Source organism: Rhagoletis pomonella, unplaced genomic scaffold, assembly GCF_013731165.1.
Source record: "Rhagoletis pomonella isolate Grant_MI unplaced genomic scaffold, Rhpom_1.0 Rhpom_scaffold_00002, whole genome shotgun sequence".
NCBI lineage: Eukaryota > Metazoa > Arthropoda > Insecta > Diptera > Tephritidae > Rhagoletis > Rhagoletis pomonella.
In genome coordinates, this window is record NW_023458556.1 from 10,522,229 (window position 1) to 10,540,817 (window position 18,589).

Consider the following 18,589-nt stretch of genomic DNA (forward strand, 5'->3'; position numbering starts at 1 on the left):
AAAAAAGTTTCGGAAATTAGCTTCATTCGCAGAGTCTGATTCATCAGCAATTTCCATTTTTACAGCTGCTGGCATCTGCGGAAAATCCCTTTCTGTTTCGGTATAATTAGTTTTGAGGTCTTCTTTGATGTTTGATTTGAATTTTATGAACTCTTCCATTGAAATTTCAGTTTCAGTCTCTCGCATGCTACAAATATTCGGATTATTCTCGCTATTAGGTAGGTTATCATTTACATCATCTTCATCATCGTTATTAAAAATTGGCTCCAAAGTGGAGGACAGATTCAAAGAAGTTAGAGATTGTTGCGAAAGAGATGGGGTCTGTGGTATTGCCAACCCATAATCTGTCTCCCCAGGTTGAGCCATACCATCCAATAGTTCATTTGAGGAATTATTTTGTTGATTAGGACTAAAAATATGAAATTATTTAAAACTGATATTGAAAAAAAAAAAATTTCGTACCATATTTCAGCTACGATTTTTTTCACTTCCATTGAGCCATCTTCGTACATCGGCAAGTAATCTCCAAAGAAATGTAAGACCTGTTCTTTACCGCAATTTCCATAATAGCCAGCATATTCAGGCCGAAAATCTTCTCCTAAATGCAACACCGAGTCATGGGGATTCTCAAATAAGTCGACCGGTAATTCAATAACTTGCTCTTCTTCCGCTGACGCAACGCCCGCACGACCTAGCCCATCTGATTTAAGGCGGCGTTGTTGAGCTTGAATAGCTGCGCATTCGTCAGAGGCTTGTAACTTCTCTTCCAAAATGCGTGTTTCATTTTGGAAACACAAAATTGTTTGGAAACGTAGCCGACTTTTCTGAATGTTTGATAAACCGCCGTGTGACATAAAACACAGATCACCCAACATTCTATCGGCCACCTGGCGGTACTTCAGTTCCTCGGCTAAGCGCTGTAATTGAACGGTTGTATCTGTCCTAACATTTTTCTCTGCCTTATCAATTTCACCCAAAAGCTGATAGGTATGACGACGAATTTTCGCCAATAAGTCCAGACGATGTCGTTGGAAGTTTTCGTTCTTATACTGCAATAGTAAGTCCTCTTCCGCTTCCGGTGTGGCGTTCAATCGATCAAATTTGAACTGCTCAAGATGTTCCAAGAATATGGAGCGGTTCTTTATTTTGAATATGGAATGCGTCGAGTTCAAATAGTCCTCAAGTGCTACTAAATCAAGCAATATTACAGTTCCGTCCCGATTCCAACGTAGAAAATCGTAGAAATCCAAATGGACAACTAACCACAATTTGTACGGAAAGGGAAAATTCAAGATGTCTTGCCTAGTAACGAATGAAGACATTTCCGTTGAGCTCCCTATTGGAAGCACAAACGATTCAGCTTGATTTTGCATTTCTCAAAGAAAAATTTCGCAAATTAACAGAGAATTATTTTTATATATGTATTTTTTATTTTTCAAAATAACCTAAATTTACGTGTGAAAAAACGAACGGAAGAGGAAACGTGAAGCCGACTGCAATAGGGTTGCAAACCCTTGAAAATAGTAAATGTTCTAAGTGGAGGTTTGGATAAAGCGAAGGCATAATTCGGCTTTAAATGAAAGGAGATTAAATAAAAGCGTCATATTCAAATTTAAGTGTTATTGTTAAAATTTGCGAGAAGTTTTTAAATTTATATCCTTTCGTATTATGTAAGGAATAAATTTAAAAAAAAAGAAAGTATTACTGATGCCCACTAAACTAGTAGTACTAATAAATGAATCCATATGCATGGATAAAATAAAAAGTGAAAAATAAATAAATTACTAGATTTCAGTAATCGGTTGTAAACTATTAAAAAATAAAAAGAAGTTGTAATTTTTGTCTATGGAAACGAAAGCGGATAATTCATATTTTGCAACACAAAAACATCGTTCGTGAAGATTAAGTAATTTGGAAAAAATTCATGTTTGAATGCACAAGGGTAAAATAGAGTTCTTTTCAATGTCCCACCAGTTTCATTCATTCAAATGATAGTTACATAAAACTAAGAAATCGTTTGATATTAAATTTTATACATTAGTTATCGTTCTATGTTAAAATATATCTTTCGCTGTTGTTTAAGCTCCGACGGCATAGTTATAATTCACAATTGATCACATTCTGGAGTAAAATGTCCCACCAGTCATAATTGAATTGCTTTGGCGGTAATAAATATTGAAAATCAAAATGGGAGCTGAAAAAAGCACAAAAAAGCGTACGCTACTTGCAAGTTGCAAAATATATAAGTTTAAACAATTTCAGCAACTCACATAAATAGAGCTTTCGCACGAGTGTTGGTTTAATTTAAACATCAGATATAATCAGAAATAAAAATTTCCATGTTTGTTTCCAAAACCGCCTAAATCGTCATTGTGGCAAAAATGAAATTTGGTAACCCTGAACTCCAGGCAGTTTCACACAAGGCGAATTAATATAAGGTGATAGCAGAAGTACAAAAACAAAAATTTACATGTGTGTGTAGAAATTCAAACAAAATTTTTCAATTTGATATCAGAAGCCGTGCGGCGAAACACATACACAAAATCAGCTGAGCTAGTAACACCACCTTATATAAATTCGCCTTGGTTTCATACGTCAAATCGTTATTCCAACACAAAATTTTGTAAAATGGCAGATAGATGAAATCAAGGCGTATTTAACAAGGTGGTGTTGGGGCGACAGCTGAGTTTTTCGCCGCGGAGGGCATTACGTCAAAATAATGTGTTTGTTGTAACTCATACTAATGACAGTATGGATATCTGCATATAATTTGCTAGTGTAATTTTTTACTTAAGCCCAAAATGCAATAACTCAGTGGCAGTGGCAGTGGCAGTTTTTCGAAATCAGCTGTTTTTTTAGAAAGTGTGGTGTTCAATGAAGCGATTCACAATACAGCAGTAACGTTCACTATTCTCTAATAGATTATGTGAAAATGCAATATTTTTGCATTTAGCAAAGTTAAAACACGTTTTTCGCTGCATCGTGAACTGGTTTGGGAGTTTCAACTCGTTCTTCCTTTCGCTCTATTCTTTGTTTACTTGTGGTACACAAATGTCAACGGCCAAGACGGCGCAATCTTGTATTCTATCATTCTTGCGTTGGTATGAACTGGTTGTGTGCAAAACAGTTTCTCTATACGGCATTTCCACGCTTCGTAATTCGCTCTCTTATTCGTCATTCGCCTTGCTAATTACCTTCCGAATTACGTAATTCGCCATACGTGGAAACATCGTATTAGGTATTCATATTCGCACCCTGCATACCATGATTTTAGAGTATTCTTGACTTTCTGAATGGTTCCACAATTTTTTTTAATTTTCTATAAGAAATCGTATAGAAATTTGTGGATGTAGACGCGGGTTTGTAAACAAAGCAGAATATGCGATAATTTGACATAACCGTCCTCATAATAAAAAGCATGGCTTCTTTCGCTATCCTGTAATTGATACGCCTTGCTCTCCTGTAAATTTGGGTGTCGTAAATTAGGCAGTTTCGCGCCTCATAGACGACGGAGTTTTACTATCGTCTATTTCGCCTATTGGTCTTCATAGATGTATCGATAAATGAGTTATATTCATCAATATCGATACTTTATTGAAATTACTGTGATATTTGACGTTTGTTTTCCATTAAATTTTAGGCGAAAAGTCGGGTTATATAAAAAGGTTTTTTTGCATTTTTCATTAAATTTATGCTTAATTTTCACAACTACAAACACTTGTACGAATTAAAGTTGCGTCATAAATATTTTTTATCTTATGCAGGACTCGGAAATAAAAAACAATGCTTCGCTCCGTAGCTTCATTGGTAAACAAAACACCCAAAGTGCTGGTCCGCACTTCTGGATCCCCGAGTGTTTTATATGGAGCTTTCGGGCCAGCACTGAATACATTGGCCTTGCGGCAGCAACAAACCATGCCGGTGGCAGATCCAAATAACCCACTTCCAAAGAGAAGTCCCTCACCGTTTGGCAAAAACCAGCCCAACATGGTGGAATGGTCAATTGCGCGTTTAGATGATCTCTTGAATTGGGGTCGTAAAGGTTCCATATGGCCCCTGACTTTCGGATTGGCTTGTTGTGCTGTGGAAATGATGCACATAGCTGCACCGCGATATGACATGGATCGTTACGGTGTTGTGTTTCGGGCATCCCCTCGTCAGGCGGATGTTATAATCGTTGCTGGCACACTTACTAATAAAATGGCCCCAGCTCTCCGTAAGGTATATGACCAGATGCCTGAGCCGCGTTGGGTTATTTCCATGGGAAGCTGTGCCAACGGTGGTGGATATTATCATTATTCATATTCCGTGGTTCGCGGATGTGACCGTATTATACCAGTAGATATTTATGTACCGGGATGTCCACCAACGGCTGAAGCGCTTATGTACGGTGTACTGCAGCTGCAGAAAAAAGTTAAGCGGATGAAGACATTGCAAATGTGGTACAGGAAATAAATTGGAACGGCCTAGTACAATTAGTTTAAATTACGGAAGTTGCAGATGTAACCACTCTAATGATGCCGTTAGACATGGAAGCATAATACTTTTCACACTCTTTCGCAATTAAAAAAAAAATGAACACGGTAGATCACCCAAAAGTGGTTAAAAGACGTTTGCGGATAATTTCGAAAAGAAACGTGTATATTTATTAAGTGTGATAATCAAATATTGTTAAAAATATGAAGAATACGTTTAATAAATTTCTTCTGCACTCATTTAATTACAAATATTTTTGTATGCAAGAAATTTTGGCTGTATCGTGCGTTCTTCTATCCTGCCTTTAAAATAATGCATTTTTTCTTTTGAATAATGGCCATTTACTGGTCTTGCAAAGTTAAGATGTTTGACCACACATAAATGATGAAGCAATTTATTTGCAGTGTCTAACGGGACCCTAAGTTAAAGTTTTAATTAAAATTAATTATCGTATTGCTCACAACATTGTTTTATTATTTACAATTGAGGCAGCGGAAAAGTATATTTGCAGATACATTCAACGATTTTTAACACTTCCTCAGCCAAATTTAAAATTCATTAGTTATTTGCTTTTATCATACATAATGAAAAAATTAAACTTCGGATACTCTGTTTATAGGCAACAACTTTCTAGAAAGCGTTTACTGGCGTTATTTGTTAGACTTTAAAATTTACTAAATGGTCTTAAACTTTATATCAGCGACCAACGCCACATGGTCTGAGGGAAAAACAACCGACGGTATTGCTGTATGACATTGTAACTCATCTTCTGTAGGCAGGGGAACCACCTGTAGGAATAATATTCTTTAATTAATTCGTAGTAAAAAATATATAAAAATCACCTGCTCAACTTCCAGGCAGTTACTTTGGTAAAATATATAATCTAGGCACGCTGCAAATGCGTGTGTATAGTTTGTATATGAAGGCGTCCCACAAGCGGATTTCATATTAAATGGTTGCGAAAGGGTTACATTTTGAACCGCTTCTTCAGTATCTGAAATGGAAACGTAATGGATCAATTTGAAATTTAACATTTTATTATCTTACTGCTTGACCAGTCTGCACAATCTCTTCCTACAGTCCCTTCTATCATTAATTTATAAATCCCACATTCCGGGACGCTATTGAAATCGCCACAAAAGATCAATGATAACTCATTCTTGTTAGACAAATTAAGTTTCGTTGCGAGGTCCTCATATACGTGGCTGATGTAAGTCATTGCAAAACCCATTTGTAAAAGTCGTATGTGATCCGCATCCGGATGAAAATATAGGTGAGTATTTGCCACTAGCAAATAGCGCCCATTAGCTTTACATTTCAACACAGTAATCTTTAAGAAAAATAATATAACGTTATTAATCAAGAAAAAAAAAATGTCATTGTTTAGCACACATATGTACGTACCAGGAGGGTTGTGGATCTATCACAAATACGATCCATGAGCTTCTCATTGTCTTTGATCTTACCATACAATATTTGAAACTGCGGGATATTGCGTATCGCTTCTCCAATATTAATCTCATATTTACTATGTAAATCGAATCGAGACTTTCGATAAAACGTCGCAACACCCTCTCCACAAGTTCCTTTTTGAGCGATCATGCCATCATAATCTAGTTCGTCAGAACCCAAAATAGGTGTCAGATCCAAATCGAATATTTTCAAATCAACCTCCTGTAAACAAATTATGTCCGCATTGTAACCAATTATTTCTTTTAAAACTAATTGCTTGCGGTATTCAATTTTCAATGCATATGGTGGACAGTAAGGGAAAAGATGCGTACGAGTGTAGTCACTGTCCGCATATAAATCAGCGAGAATGTTGTACGACACAATTCGAAAAGAATCGTCGCTCAGTTTGGATTTGGTGAAACAGTGCCTTGTTTCAAAGGGGCACTTTCCAGGACCAGCTTGTATTTCATATTTAGTGATTTGCTCAACAGTCGGACCAAGTTCACCTACTTCATTTCCCGGTGTTAGCTTAAATTTTAAAAAGTGTCCTATATCGTTATTGGTGCTATCATAGTGAAAGCCATCGCCGCAATGCTTCCAATCAGCTCCTCTCTCGAGGTCTCCACTTGTTGGCTACATTCGAGAAAAATCATTTATTCAATCAAGATGAGAAAATAAAAAAAAAAACCAATTACCTTTTTTGCTTTATACCATTTTCCAATGCTATACTTTCGGTCAGAAAACTGCAATTCAACTTTGCTCGGATAGACTCTGAAGCCTGCCATTATATTTATAGGTAAGGTTAAATTTACTACCCACGGCATGTTATATACTATCTGAAAATGTTTATCTATTATGCGAAGTTTTAAGTCGCTCAATTTTTCATCCAAGAGCTTTGCAAAAGTCATGTTTTCTACTCTTTTATTGAGGTCGCATCGCAGTATTTCTACAGGAATCTAAATACAATTTAAATGAAATAAACTTGATTAAAATTATGTCGACGTACCTCATCTAAGCTATAACCCGATAGGTCCTTTAAATCCGACAGCGATTTTTTCTTGCCCTTTTTGGCTCCTTTATTCAGTACTTTTTCTAAATTATTTCGTATGCGGATCAACGCGTCCTCTATGTTTTCGTTTATTTTACGACAAAAGTTAAAATCTCTATCCACTCGCAATTCTTGATTGGTATATCGAAAGTTGATGTGAAGCTCCTGGCTGTCACCACTACGACGGAGATACACTGTATCCATTTCGTACTTAGGTCGAAGACAACGCGCGGTACGTGCACTAAAAGACCAAATTGGATCAGATAAAAAGAGTTTCCTATATGAGGGGTTAGAAAATTTTTGAGTTTTCCTGATCCCTGCTAAAGGGTCCAATCCGAATCTCGAAGAAATAAGTCGTAAGCTCATGGAAATCAATTTGTCACATCAAGTATTGGGTGACACAAAAACAATAGGGCTGTCAAACTATCGATAGCACTATGCACACTATCGATGGTTACACTTTTTTTTAACTATCGATTGATAGTCGGGACTTGGCTCTCGTTACATCTTTTCATCACAAAATTCTCGGAAGTAAAAACTTCCAAAAGTAAAGTAAAAGTGGTGTGATGCTTATGCAGGTACGGATTTTGAAAGTAAGTAATAATTACATTCAACAATTTTATTGAGCTTGGGGCTGTTTTTGCACGAACATGGCATGTAATAAGTCTCAAATGAAGTGAATAATTTAAAATCCTATTCTATTTAATATAATAGGTGTGTACTCGTATTGAGAGGACAAAATTCTCTAGCAGCAAAAGTTCTTAGAATTTAGCAGCATTCGCTCTCAAAGAGACGAAATATCAACAGAAATACGAGAACGCAAAATTTGCAAAAACTTGCAACTTTCGAAACAGCTGATCACTTGCACAGTTGCCACTGGTGATTAATTTGGTAATTTATTTTCTGTTTGGTACATTTTCCCCCGATTTGGCATTTTATACAACTGAATAGTTTTCGATAAGAAAAACCGTTTTAAAATACAAATTAATTATATCGGAATTAATAAATTATTTTTCTCATAATTATTTGTGATATCACATGGTGACGCATTCAAAAACAAAGACCCATCATTGATCCAAAAACAATGTAATAGATATAGCACAGATGTAGCTTTAAAATTATAACATTTTCATTTCAACAATCAACCTACCAAAACCGAAACTTCAGCAAAACAACATTTCAGCACGCTGCATTTGAATCTATTTTGGTATATTTAAAGGTAAATTATGGTACAAACGAAAAATGTCATACGGCAGCCATGGTCAGCACACACTTAACGCCCTATTCCCACAACACTGACAAAATTCATCATATGACTATTGTCCCAATTACTGAGCCTAAAACACAATAGGGGTATTCTCTGAGTCTTGCAATGCCCTTGCAAGGTGCACGGTTTGCAAAGCTGTCCCATACGAAACCCGGTTTTTTCCGTGCAATCCGTGCAATCTGTGCACCGTGCAAGGGCTTTGCAAGACTCGGAGAATACCCCTAATATAAACATTGTTTCGCCATTGTCACTCACTCAGTAGGTCATAACAATAAAACTGACAATTGTCATACGACAGCTTAAAATAAAATTGCGGCATAGTATTAGGCGCAGTAGTAAAAGCAATAGTCAGCCGCTGAGTTTTGTCAGTGGTGTGGGAATAGGGCGGTAAAGTAAACAAACTGGAGATTAATAGCAAATTAGCGAAAAATAAACACAACAAACGTTATGCATATTAAATTTACTCACTTTTTCGTTGTATACTAGCATTAATAATAAAAAATGGAATAAATAACTCAAAAAGGCCATATTTTCTTTTGTTTATTTACAAACATGTGTTTGTGATCAGCTGATTTTCTAACATGCAAGTTTTAGCTGGGAAAAATTTTTCCAGCAGAAATTTGCAGCTCTCTTTCACATTTTTCTCTCTCAATTTCCCCTACTTTGCAAGTTTTTTAGGTACGAGAACGCCAAACCAGTAAAAATTTTCTAAAACTTTAGATAGTTGGGCATACGAGTAAACTCCTAATAATATATAGGAATTAATAACATGCGCAATGCGGTATTTTCCAATACCATCTACATCCACTGATTCGGAACGAATATTTAGCAAGGCTGGGTTCAAGGCACATTAAACAGGTAGTATCAGTAGAGCAAAAACAACATTTGCGTGTATTTTGTTGTTGCTTCTGGTATCGAAAGTGTCAACAACTGTTCTGAATTTTTTCTTCTAAATCAAAGCGTGCCATGTGAAATACAAAAAATTATAAAAAATAAAAAATTGAAATTGGAAAAAATTAAAATTGATGCAACTTTCTTTCCTAGTAAATTTGTTTGCTTCTCGAAGCATTGATCCATCCTTTGCAAGGCCCAGTAATCAGCGGTCGTGCTGCTGAGTTGGGCGAACGTTCCAAAAGCTGCTATTCAATCGCTTGTTTTGTATGGAAAAAGGTTTCACAAGCAAATGGATTTTAACAACTTATAATTTTCGTGAAAAAATTAAAAATATTTGACATTTTCGAGACCAAATAATTTGAAAATAAATCAAATGAGCTGCTCTACTGATACTACCTGTTCAATGTACCTTGGCTGGGTTCATTATTTTCGAGAGAATATGTGCCCCAAAACCCAAAAACGATGATATGATTATATTGGGTCATCGAGCGATCTTTTAAAAACCTGCTTTAAAATTAATATCCACTTGAAATTTTAAAAGTACAACAAAGTACAAGTTCATTAAAAAACGATCTAACTAAAAATTGTTTTAACAAAAATTACATAATTAGGTAATGAAAATATAGATTTTCCTGTTGATGCTTTTCAACAAATGAAATGTTGATTCTATTTAGTTATCTAAGGCGCTTTTTGAGCTCTAAATGTGAATATAAAGTGTACTAAATTTGTTGTTCTTGATTCTATGAATTATACAGCCCAATTCTGAATACTCCCGGGGAGTTTGTTCTCTGGGAATTTGTTTCTCCCGGAAAAGAAAACCTCCAATAATTAACTCCCAAGGAGTAGCGTTTTCCCCGAAATTTTTGGGAGTAGGAAATTCGAGCTTCGAAAGAGTTGTTTGACCCTTTTTTGACAGCTCAACTCCACCATTTAAAATAAAAAATTCCCAAAGAATTTTCATTCATAATAGGAGGAAAGGGAAAAGAGAAACACTCCCGGGGTGTTTCTGTTCAGAATCGGCCTGATATGTTAAAAATAGTTTAGCTGCAGTACAGGCTTGTACTATGTTCTGACCGCCATCGAAAACATGTTTTCGTTGCTAAAACTGGTTTTCGGCCCAATACCATGTTCTGCCCGACAACTTGTTCGAAAATCGAGGATCCTATATTTTTTACTTGCAGATTATTTGGCTGTGTTCATAAATTCATCAAGGAAAGGCATCAGATATTTCTAAACTATAATTCATGGAAATGCCTTAATTTCGCAACTACGTTCCAATTCGGCATTTCACCGTCGTTGTGCATATTGAACATTTTCCATCAATTTTAGCTTACAAATAAGAGACTGATGCTTTGGCTTCATGCATTTCTGAGCACAAGGTAGTTTCTACCGAACTGCATTCGATGCTTCCGTCATTGCTTACCGGGAGGCGACTACTATCATTTCGATAAGAGATACGAACCACCGCACTCACCGGTTCGTAGTACCCAACCCGAAATACAATTATTTTTTGTTTACACTAACTAAGCAAATGTATTTTTTATTTAAATTTCAGTTTATTTTAATTATAATTACAGATTTAAATATGAGTTGAGATGTTTTAAATTTTATTTCATTTACGTTACATCGAGCGATCCCTTATTCTGGTATCATTCTTTATTTATATTTAGGTAATTTTTGTTCAGCTGTTTTTACATTTAATTTTGGCTTCTAAACACAATTGCGTATCTTATACTTTTCTGAACTAAAAATATATGTAACTTTTCTCCACAGAGGATTCACGTATTATGCGTATGGCTTTCATTTTAATACATACAAAATGAAATATAAAGTTCATTCTTCTGGTTAAAAATTTATTTGTTGTAGGAAAGGTGCGGCTATAAAAAGTGAACTTATAAAGGGGAAAGGGGTTAGTATGAATAATGATTCAAAAAGTTAAATAATTTTAACTCAAGAAAAGCTTATGTCAAACTTTTGATATACATTTTTATATGTATGTATATATATGTATATTTTTTGTGTTTTCATAAGATTCGAAATGTGTAACACCGGAAGAATACCAGTAAAGTGAGAAATATAGAAATTCAAAGGTTAAGCCCACGGCAGGTTTGTGGCATTAAAAAGGTACAGCTGTGCCAAAGTGAGAGGAGGGGAAATTAAAACTTAAAACCATTAATCTTCAAAGCTCCCGTAGGAACACGAAACGCAATGCAAAATGTTACACTAAATGCAGCTAGTCGTTCTTCGGTTAATTTTTGCTCATTTTTTACCTTACTGTTATAGTGCTCGAATTTCTAAAGCACAAAAAACGAAAAATAAATACATTTATAATTGTTTAAAGCTCAATTTAATACAGTATAAGTTTAAAATATAAAATGAGAAAACAATAAAATACATGTAGTATGTAACCAGTTGGTGATTCACCTCAACTATTACAAGAATGCAAAAATCTGCTTGTATAAAATATAATTATGCATTTTATAACTTTATGCTTTCAGTTGCAGGTATGGATTTTGTTATCGTCAACAATTCTGTGCGCATTTGCAAGTATGCATGCTTGATTTGATCCACAAAGACATTACATTATTCAATATTCATAAACATTATTTTATCATGTATACATTAAACAAATATTGTAAGTCAATTTTATTACATAATTAGTTTTATATAAGTATACTCCACCGGCGAAATGTATGTATACCATAAAATATAAAATAACTTGCAATGCAACCGGTTAAAAATCATAATTTTTTTTTTCTTAATTAATTAGTAACAGATAGCATAAAATTGAAAGTGTGCGTTTTTGTTGTATATTTTTGACATTTTATAATGTTACGTGTGCGTTTGCAAATCTTGTAGGTGTTATGGATACAAAAATAATTTAAAGTATTTGCTTCATGCCACAGAGTTTGTACATGTTTTCTACATATAATATTTAGTTGTGCTTAAGAACTGAAGTATAAAGAGGTGGAGCTCAGACCAAACATTATGGATCTAATCGAAATCAAGTCGCATTGGCCAATGAACGAAAATCACAAATACATTTTTAGGACAAATCTTATGACAATCTGGGGTGAATGTGATCACTGTACCCTTTTTTGTTGGTTGCAGAAGCGACTGTAGGCTTTGCCTTGTGCGAAATAAGTTATCTATGCCAAAGATATCTAAGTGATTATTGCATTGTAAAGGTGTAAAAAGCAATGGGGATTGCACCAAATACAGAAACTTGTTAATTGTTCAATAGAGCGACGTTGGATATCAACAACAAATTATGTCGGCACGTATACTGGGAAAAAATTTGGAAAAATCATCATTGGGCATACATTTTATCGATGGATAGTTAAATTTGTGTTCATAACTTTCATCTAGTGGTATGGAAATGTTTCGGTATCTACGTATGTATGTACATGCAACCATGAAGTGTTATTTGTCAATTCGATTTCGCATGCTTTATGTACTACATCCTTTTTTAACAATCTTTTGCCGTTTCTGCAAGCGTTTACATTTACAAATCACAGCAAGTCCAAAAGACTAAAAATGAGTCATATTAATGTGTCCAAGCATTTGTATTACCCTCCTGCTTCGGCTTCAATAAAACTCATGATGTTTCCGCACCAAGAATCGTATCTGTATAGAATTTCGCACCTGCCTCTACGCGATATACATACATATGTATGTGTATATTTGAATAAACATTCCTCGTTATGCAAGCGATACCTTTACGAATATATGTTCAATCTCTGTTTACAAGTAACTGTTTTCTATGTACCAAATGAAATTGTGCATTTCTTCCTTTTTCTGCCGTTATGCCTTTTGTACATAATTCGAAATCAGATTTATCATATGCACCAACTATCGCGACTTTTGCATGTTTTTTGTTTTGCTAGCGGGGTGATCATTGTGATATTTCTACTGCTGATGCCGCTGCTAATGTTATCTTTTGAATAATTTACTTTATAAATTATTTTACGAATCATTAAGTTTAGTTTCTCATCCTATCCTTTTATTTATTTTTATTTTTTGTATTATGTATTTATGATTTTTGCTATTGCTGCTGCTAGCTTATATGGCCATATATAAAATTTATTCGTTTACTTTTTAATTTTCTTTGAATAATTTTATAATTTTGAGTTGTATATAAATTAGGGCTTAAAATTAATAAGAAAAATTTATAAATCTTATTGGGTTTCTTTTCATATTTTCTTTGCTCCTTATGTTTTAGATTTTATTTCTATAACCCTTTTTGCTTGATCATTTCGGTTTCAATTTCTTGCTGTGGTTTTGTAAATGCGTTTTCAACAGATTTCGCTGCGACTTAAACTTTGTTAAAGACTTCGCTTTTTTGATGATTTTTGTGCTGTGCTTCCTCTCTATGCCTCAGCATTCTTTTACTTCTAATCATATTTTTTTCTTGCATAATTTTTCTTAGTGGCTTTATTTTTTCACTTTGCTGTTTTTGGTTTTTATTTTTATTTTTATGCGTCTGGTTTTTTCAGTTTGAATTTACTTTTAACTTATATGTTTTTATGTATATATTTTATATAAATAATTTGTTTAATGTAAGCTTGTATATAAATCGTTTATGTGTGTCAGCATATGCTTCCGTCTTATCCGTCCAGTGTCCGTTGCCCCTTTTCCCGGGTGTTCGATTGTTCGAGTGTTATATTGTTGTGTATGCGTGTTTACTAGTTGGATTTTGTGTATTATATGTATGTAAAAATCTAAATTTACTGCCGCAAAATGGAGGATAATGAGGTCTAGGAGCGTGGAAAGTGGCCGCATGATAATGGTTCTGGTTGTTTGAACTCTTGGTGAGTTGGGAAAGTGCTTGCCTTTATTTCGTAACTAAATATTTATTTTACACTACTCCATAGCCCACTCCTTCCACACTTATATCCGCATCTCATCCACTTATGGCTTGGAAACGCACAGTCGCCAACACTTTAATTCCACACACGCAAAAATGAATCCCATGAGCCCGTTGCGACGGCCATTCCATTTTCGGTCACCCCTAGGCATGAGACGCGATTATCATGGCCAGCTAAAATACCGGACCGTTCTGCTTTCATTGTATCCCAGACATTGCAATTGAAGTCGTCGTAACCGGCAAGAAGCAAACGTCCGCTCTTTGAAAACGCGACTGACGTAATACCGCAGATAATGTTGTCGTGCGAATACATGGCCAGTTCCTGATCGGCGCGAATATCGAAAAGGCGGCATGTGGCATCATCAGAACCTGTTGCAAATGCTTGGCCGTTCGGGAAGAAAGTCACCGCATTGATGTCAGACTCGTGACCGGGAAAAGTTTGTTTACAAACACCTTCACGAATATCCCATAACTTGGCTGAGGCATCACAAGCACCTGACACAAATGTTTTGCACCCTGGCGCCAACGATAACGCCATTACGTCTCCAGTGTGGCCCAAGAAGGAGGTTACCTGTTGGCCAGTCTCAATATCCCAGAGACCACAAGTCATATCGCCAGAGCTGGTAACAATCTGATTGTCATCCAGGAAGCGACAGCAAGACAGATAGCCACCGTGGCCAGGCAGCTCACGCGAGACGCGCACATTGCCCTCGCGAGTTTTCAAATTGTAGATTGAACACATGTTGTCAAGGCCTCCACAGGCTACATAGCTACCCGAAGGCGCATATGCGCACGTCATCACCCATGAGGACCGCAATGGTATGGCGTGCACCTTGTTGGTGGTGTGTGAGTCCCATACGATCAATTTTCCATCCTGTGATGCAGACACCAAATTCCTCGAGTCGCTGCCCCAATGCATTGCATAGATTTTTGCCAAATGACCTCGCAGAGTTCGACGTGTTCGCATTTGAATGCGGCCTATAGGTTCCAGCGAAGCAGCGGCTTGCACTAAACTTGTGTCACATGCAGCCTTGCGTGCATCACGTATGGCATTTTTAAGAGATTCAGCTTCTTGTCTTAGGCTATCTAATTCATTCATTTCGATGGTCGTGCTGTCAACCTTACTGTTGTAAAATTTTGTTTACTTTTTTATTTCTCGAAGCTCCTAAACATATGCAAAATTGAATATCAATTTAATTTATGTTTTAAAGGCTAGTGCATGATACAGAAAATAAGGTACGTGCCTTTGTCACTTTTTCATCGCTATATAACCAACTAAAATCCGCCAAATTTTTATATTTATATTATCTATCCATCTAATATTAATTATATGTTTATTTACAAACATTTGTTTCTTAGATGAAGGCTAATGCTCTAATACCACTTTAAGTCAATAAGCTGATAATTGTAGTTCTAGTTTGCATACTAACAATAAATTATCAATTCTGTTTCACACCTCCTTCAATACAGAACAGTAAAAATATAGGTATGTAGGCAATTTAATTTTGTATACACGTACCGGAAATGGATAATACTCACTTTTTGAAATGTCATGTATACCATGGGTATCAAAAGTAAATTTCAAGTTACTTAAAAGACATGGGTAAATCGTATTTGGCCAAGAACTGTTATTATAGCATTTAGCATCATTCCCCAAAAACTGGGGCATATTTATAGTCGAAATAAGGTCTACTCTAAAGTTAGTTGCGGCTTTTTTGACAGATATTCTATAGAAGCTTATGTCAAGAAATAGTAAAGGCAGAGTCTACACACACGCGCCACGGTAATTTTTACCGTAGATCCACGGTAAAATTACGTGGATTATTTTGCCGGAGAAGTGGGGCAGAAAGAACTACTTTATGTGTAGGCGGCCAAGGGCCGCGCTTAGGGATTATAACCCTTACTACTAGAATTCTCCTTTCTGTGTTACCGGAGAAGTGGGACATCTTGGTGGGACTTCTTTCTGCGAAGGCGGCCTTCGGCCGCGCTTATGGATTATAACCCTTGCTACTCAGAATTCTCCTTTGTGTTGCCGAAGACAGGGGGCAGAACTTCTTACTGCGTAGGCGGCCTTCGGCCGCGCTTAGGGATTATAACCCTTACTACTCAGAATTCTCCTTTCTGTGTTGCCGGAGAAATGGGACAGAAATTCTTTCGGCGGAATTTTTACCGTGGATCTACGGTAATTTTACGTGTAGGTAGTCACTCCCAATAGTAAATAATCGTGTCGATATAGGAAATTCCAATAGTCCTGGCAACATTAAGAAATAATCAGATGGCATTAAAGACATTAAAAACATTGAAAATAAGTACAATAGAATTTTATTAATCTAAAAAAAAAAGGTTTGGGGCGTGGTTATTTAATTTAATGTAACATTTAAATATTTTTAAGGCCGGTAACTCATCTGTTACAGTACAGGAAAAAAATAGTTAAACTTTACTTAAGTCTATTTCTACTTTAAATAGAAAAGTTAACGGCCTCTGGAATAAGATACTAAACGTTTTTAAAATATAGATGAAAATATAATTATTTTGTAGATAATCCCAAACTTAAATTGGGTTACGCCATTGCGAATGTTTCACAATTGAGCAACTGTCAAAAATCGGGTTTTTAATCAGAGCTGTTTATTGAAATTACCTTATTTTTTGTATCATGAGCTAGCATACGATAATATTCTTTATATATGTGCATATATTTTTGTCAAAATGTATACCTATAGATTTTCTGACGATGTTAAAAGGGTGAATTAAGGGTGCGGTTTTTTGTCCTCTGTTTATAGGCTGGCTACTTGAAGTGATCGCAATCAATTTTGTTTTAACAAAGATTTGTGCGTACACTATTTAAGTATGTTTTTTTTGGAAAAAAAAGAGTTCTAAAAAACTGGGATTTTTTCGGTGATGTCCAAATACTTTGCGTTCCTCTACGTTCGCTTATTTTTGCTGCTGTATGTATATGTATATTTCCAATTTTTTTCTTTTCACTACTCCACCGAAATATCTATGTGGAGCACAATCCAATTTGTTGCCTAGTAATCAACGCATTTACAAAAAAATGTCCTTTAAAAATTGAATTCACTTTTACAATTTTTTAACTGTTTTTAATCTACCGATGAATTAAAAAGTTTTTCTTTGCCGTTCCGTTCTCTTCTACTTGGCTCTACTTTTTTGGTACACCAAAATCGCTTATAATTCGCACCACCAATAGCGAGACTTGATGGAGAACGAAGGCAGCGACTGCGACAGCAGAAGCAGCGATGTACGTAGTTGTCGAACAAGACGGACATACGAGCATCAAATACGATAGTAGTTGTGCCGTTGCAGCAATAGAGGAGCGAATTTAACGAAAATTCAACGAGCAAATCACCAAATAGTTGTCGCATTCACACCAATTAGAAATCCAGACCAACAAAAGCAAATGTGGAAAAGAGAAGAAAAGATTGAGAAAAGAAAAATCAATTTTAGATATTTTTTTGTCGGATCTGTAGCTCGTTGCGCTGCTCCCTTTAATATGGAGCATTTACTCCACACTATGGGGTGCTTCTTCTTTCATTAACACTAAGCATATTACTAATTTTTCCATGTAATTTTTTCCTTACACTTTCCCAACTCTTTATGCAAGTCAAATCCCTATTTAAAGTATTTAAAACCTCGGAACTTTTTCAAACATAGATGTGTATATTTATATACTAAATCATCACACTAACTTTAATTTTTCAAAATTCCTGGTGCAATATATTTTCACATTCAATCAACTCGGAGCACAACTACACTGCTTTAATTTTACTACTTCCTGGAGGAGTGAGCGGTAATAACCAAAAGCTGCTGCCGCTGTCGCTGCCACTGTTTTCGCAGCAAATTTGACAATTCGGCCAACACCTATCATGAATAGTGTGACCAGATCGCTCCAAAAATCGAAGCTAAATTGATTTTGCAAATGGTCTGATAAAGTTACACCCTGTAAAAAAATGAAATTAAAAACGCGTGTGCTCATACCTAAAACATCTTCACCAGCTCGACGCATTCCGCAAAAACGGGTACCTTACCAAAATACAAAATAACTTCTCATCAGGTGAATAACGGGTGACAACTTCGAACCATACAAGTTCAGGATAAGAAAAGCTCCCAAATTTTGGGAATATTTATACAGAAAATGATATACATATGTACTACGCTAAATAAATATAATTGCTTACAACATCAGCAGTAAAAAATTTGTTTCGTATTAAATATTTTTTAAGGCCATTTTGGTTCAAACACTTAAATAAAAAAATGAAAATTAGAAAGAAGCCACGAAAATAGACCTAAATTCGTGGGTTAAAATCTACATCTGGCCTGAAAAGGGTTTATATGGCCACACTGATCAATTGAACGAAGGATGTGTCTCATTTTAACGAAAAAAATCCCATGCACAGGGTGGCACGCTAGACAAACATCCGTCAGGGTACTTATGCTATGTTCACATAAAATAATTATAATTTGCCAAAAAACTAACATTCTTAGACTATGTTCAAACAGGCACCTAATTGGCTATTAATAACCTTTTCGCCAATTTAAGCCTTAATTCTTACCCAAGTTATCATACAAA

The 18,589-nt window shown here is 35.6% G+C and overlaps 4 protein-coding genes and 1 long non-coding RNA gene across 10 annotated transcripts in view; 2 read left to right on the forward strand and 3 right to left on the reverse strand.

The window, feature by feature from the left end:
- Positions 1-1,370, reverse strand: part of LOC118733052 — a 1,897-nt gene extending 527 nt beyond the window's left edge. The window contains exons 1-2 of the mRNA XM_036462227.1: positions 463-1,370; positions 16-409 (exon numbers count right to left, since the gene is read on the reverse strand). Coding sequence (XP_036318120.1) covers positions 16-409; positions 463-1,322 — 1,254 coding nt within the window. The 5' untranslated portion in view covers positions 1,323-1,370. The remainder of the gene's footprint in view (positions 1-15; positions 410-462) is intronic.
- A 2,185-nt stretch (positions 1,371-3,555) lies between these two features.
- On the forward strand, positions 3,556-4,720 carry LOC118733055 (NADH-quinone oxidoreductase subunit B 2). Its single transcript, XM_036462235.1, has 2 exons — positions 3,556-3,665; positions 3,765-4,720. Exon 2 carries the CDS (start codon positions 3,784-3,786, stop codon positions 4,453-4,455), a length of 672 nt encoding a protein of 223 aa, XP_036318128.1. The 5' UTR covers positions 3,556-3,665; positions 3,765-3,783; the 3' UTR covers positions 4,456-4,720.
- Positions 4,721-4,921: 201 nt separating this feature from the next.
- Positions 4,922-17,797, reverse strand: LOC118733053 (2',5'-phosphodiesterase 12). Of its 4 annotated transcripts, XM_036462230.1 has the most exons (7): positions 17,709-17,797; positions 6,935-7,217; positions 6,624-6,884; positions 5,881-6,561; positions 5,524-5,806; positions 5,319-5,470; positions 4,922-5,264 (listed from the first exon to the last, which is right to left on the reverse strand). In XM_036462230.1, exons 2-7 carry the CDS (start codon positions 7,178-7,180, stop codon positions 5,151-5,153), a joined length of 1,737 nt encoding a protein of 578 aa, XP_036318123.1. In that variant the 5' UTR covers positions 7,181-7,217; positions 17,709-17,797; the 3' UTR covers positions 4,922-5,150. The 4 variants fall into 4 exon arrangements, with proteins under 4 accessions (XP_036318123.1, XP_036318122.1, XP_036318121.1 ...); XM_036462229.1 differs by lacking the exon at positions 17,709-17,797 and having other exon boundaries at positions 5,323-5,470; positions 6,935-7,692; XM_036462228.1 differs by lacking the exon at positions 17,709-17,797 and having other exon boundaries at positions 6,935-7,692.
- On the forward strand, positions 7,492-7,762 carry LOC118733056. Its single transcript, XR_004992202.1, has 2 exons — positions 7,492-7,569; positions 7,691-7,762. It is a non-coding gene; the product is annotated as an uncharacterized LOC118733056 (long non-coding RNA).
- LOC118733054 (guanine nucleotide-binding protein subunit beta-1) lies at positions 11,157-17,797 on the reverse strand. 3 transcript variants are annotated; one of them, XM_036462233.1, is made up of 3 exons: positions 17,709-17,797; positions 16,719-17,238; positions 11,157-15,169 (listed from the first exon to the last, which is right to left on the reverse strand). In XM_036462233.1, the coding sequence occupies exon 3, from the start codon at positions 15,101-15,103 to the stop codon at positions 14,081-14,083; it is 1,023 nt and encodes a 340-aa protein (XP_036318126.1). In that variant the 5' UTR covers positions 15,104-15,169; positions 16,719-17,238; positions 17,709-17,797; the 3' UTR covers positions 11,157-14,080. The 3 variants fall into 3 exon arrangements, with proteins under 3 accessions (XP_036318126.1, XP_036318125.1, XP_036318127.1); XM_036462232.1 differs by having other exon boundaries at positions 17,601-17,754; XM_036462234.1 differs by lacking the exon at positions 16,719-17,238 and having other exon boundaries at positions 17,709-17,791.
- Positions 17,798-18,589: the final 792 nt, after the last annotated feature.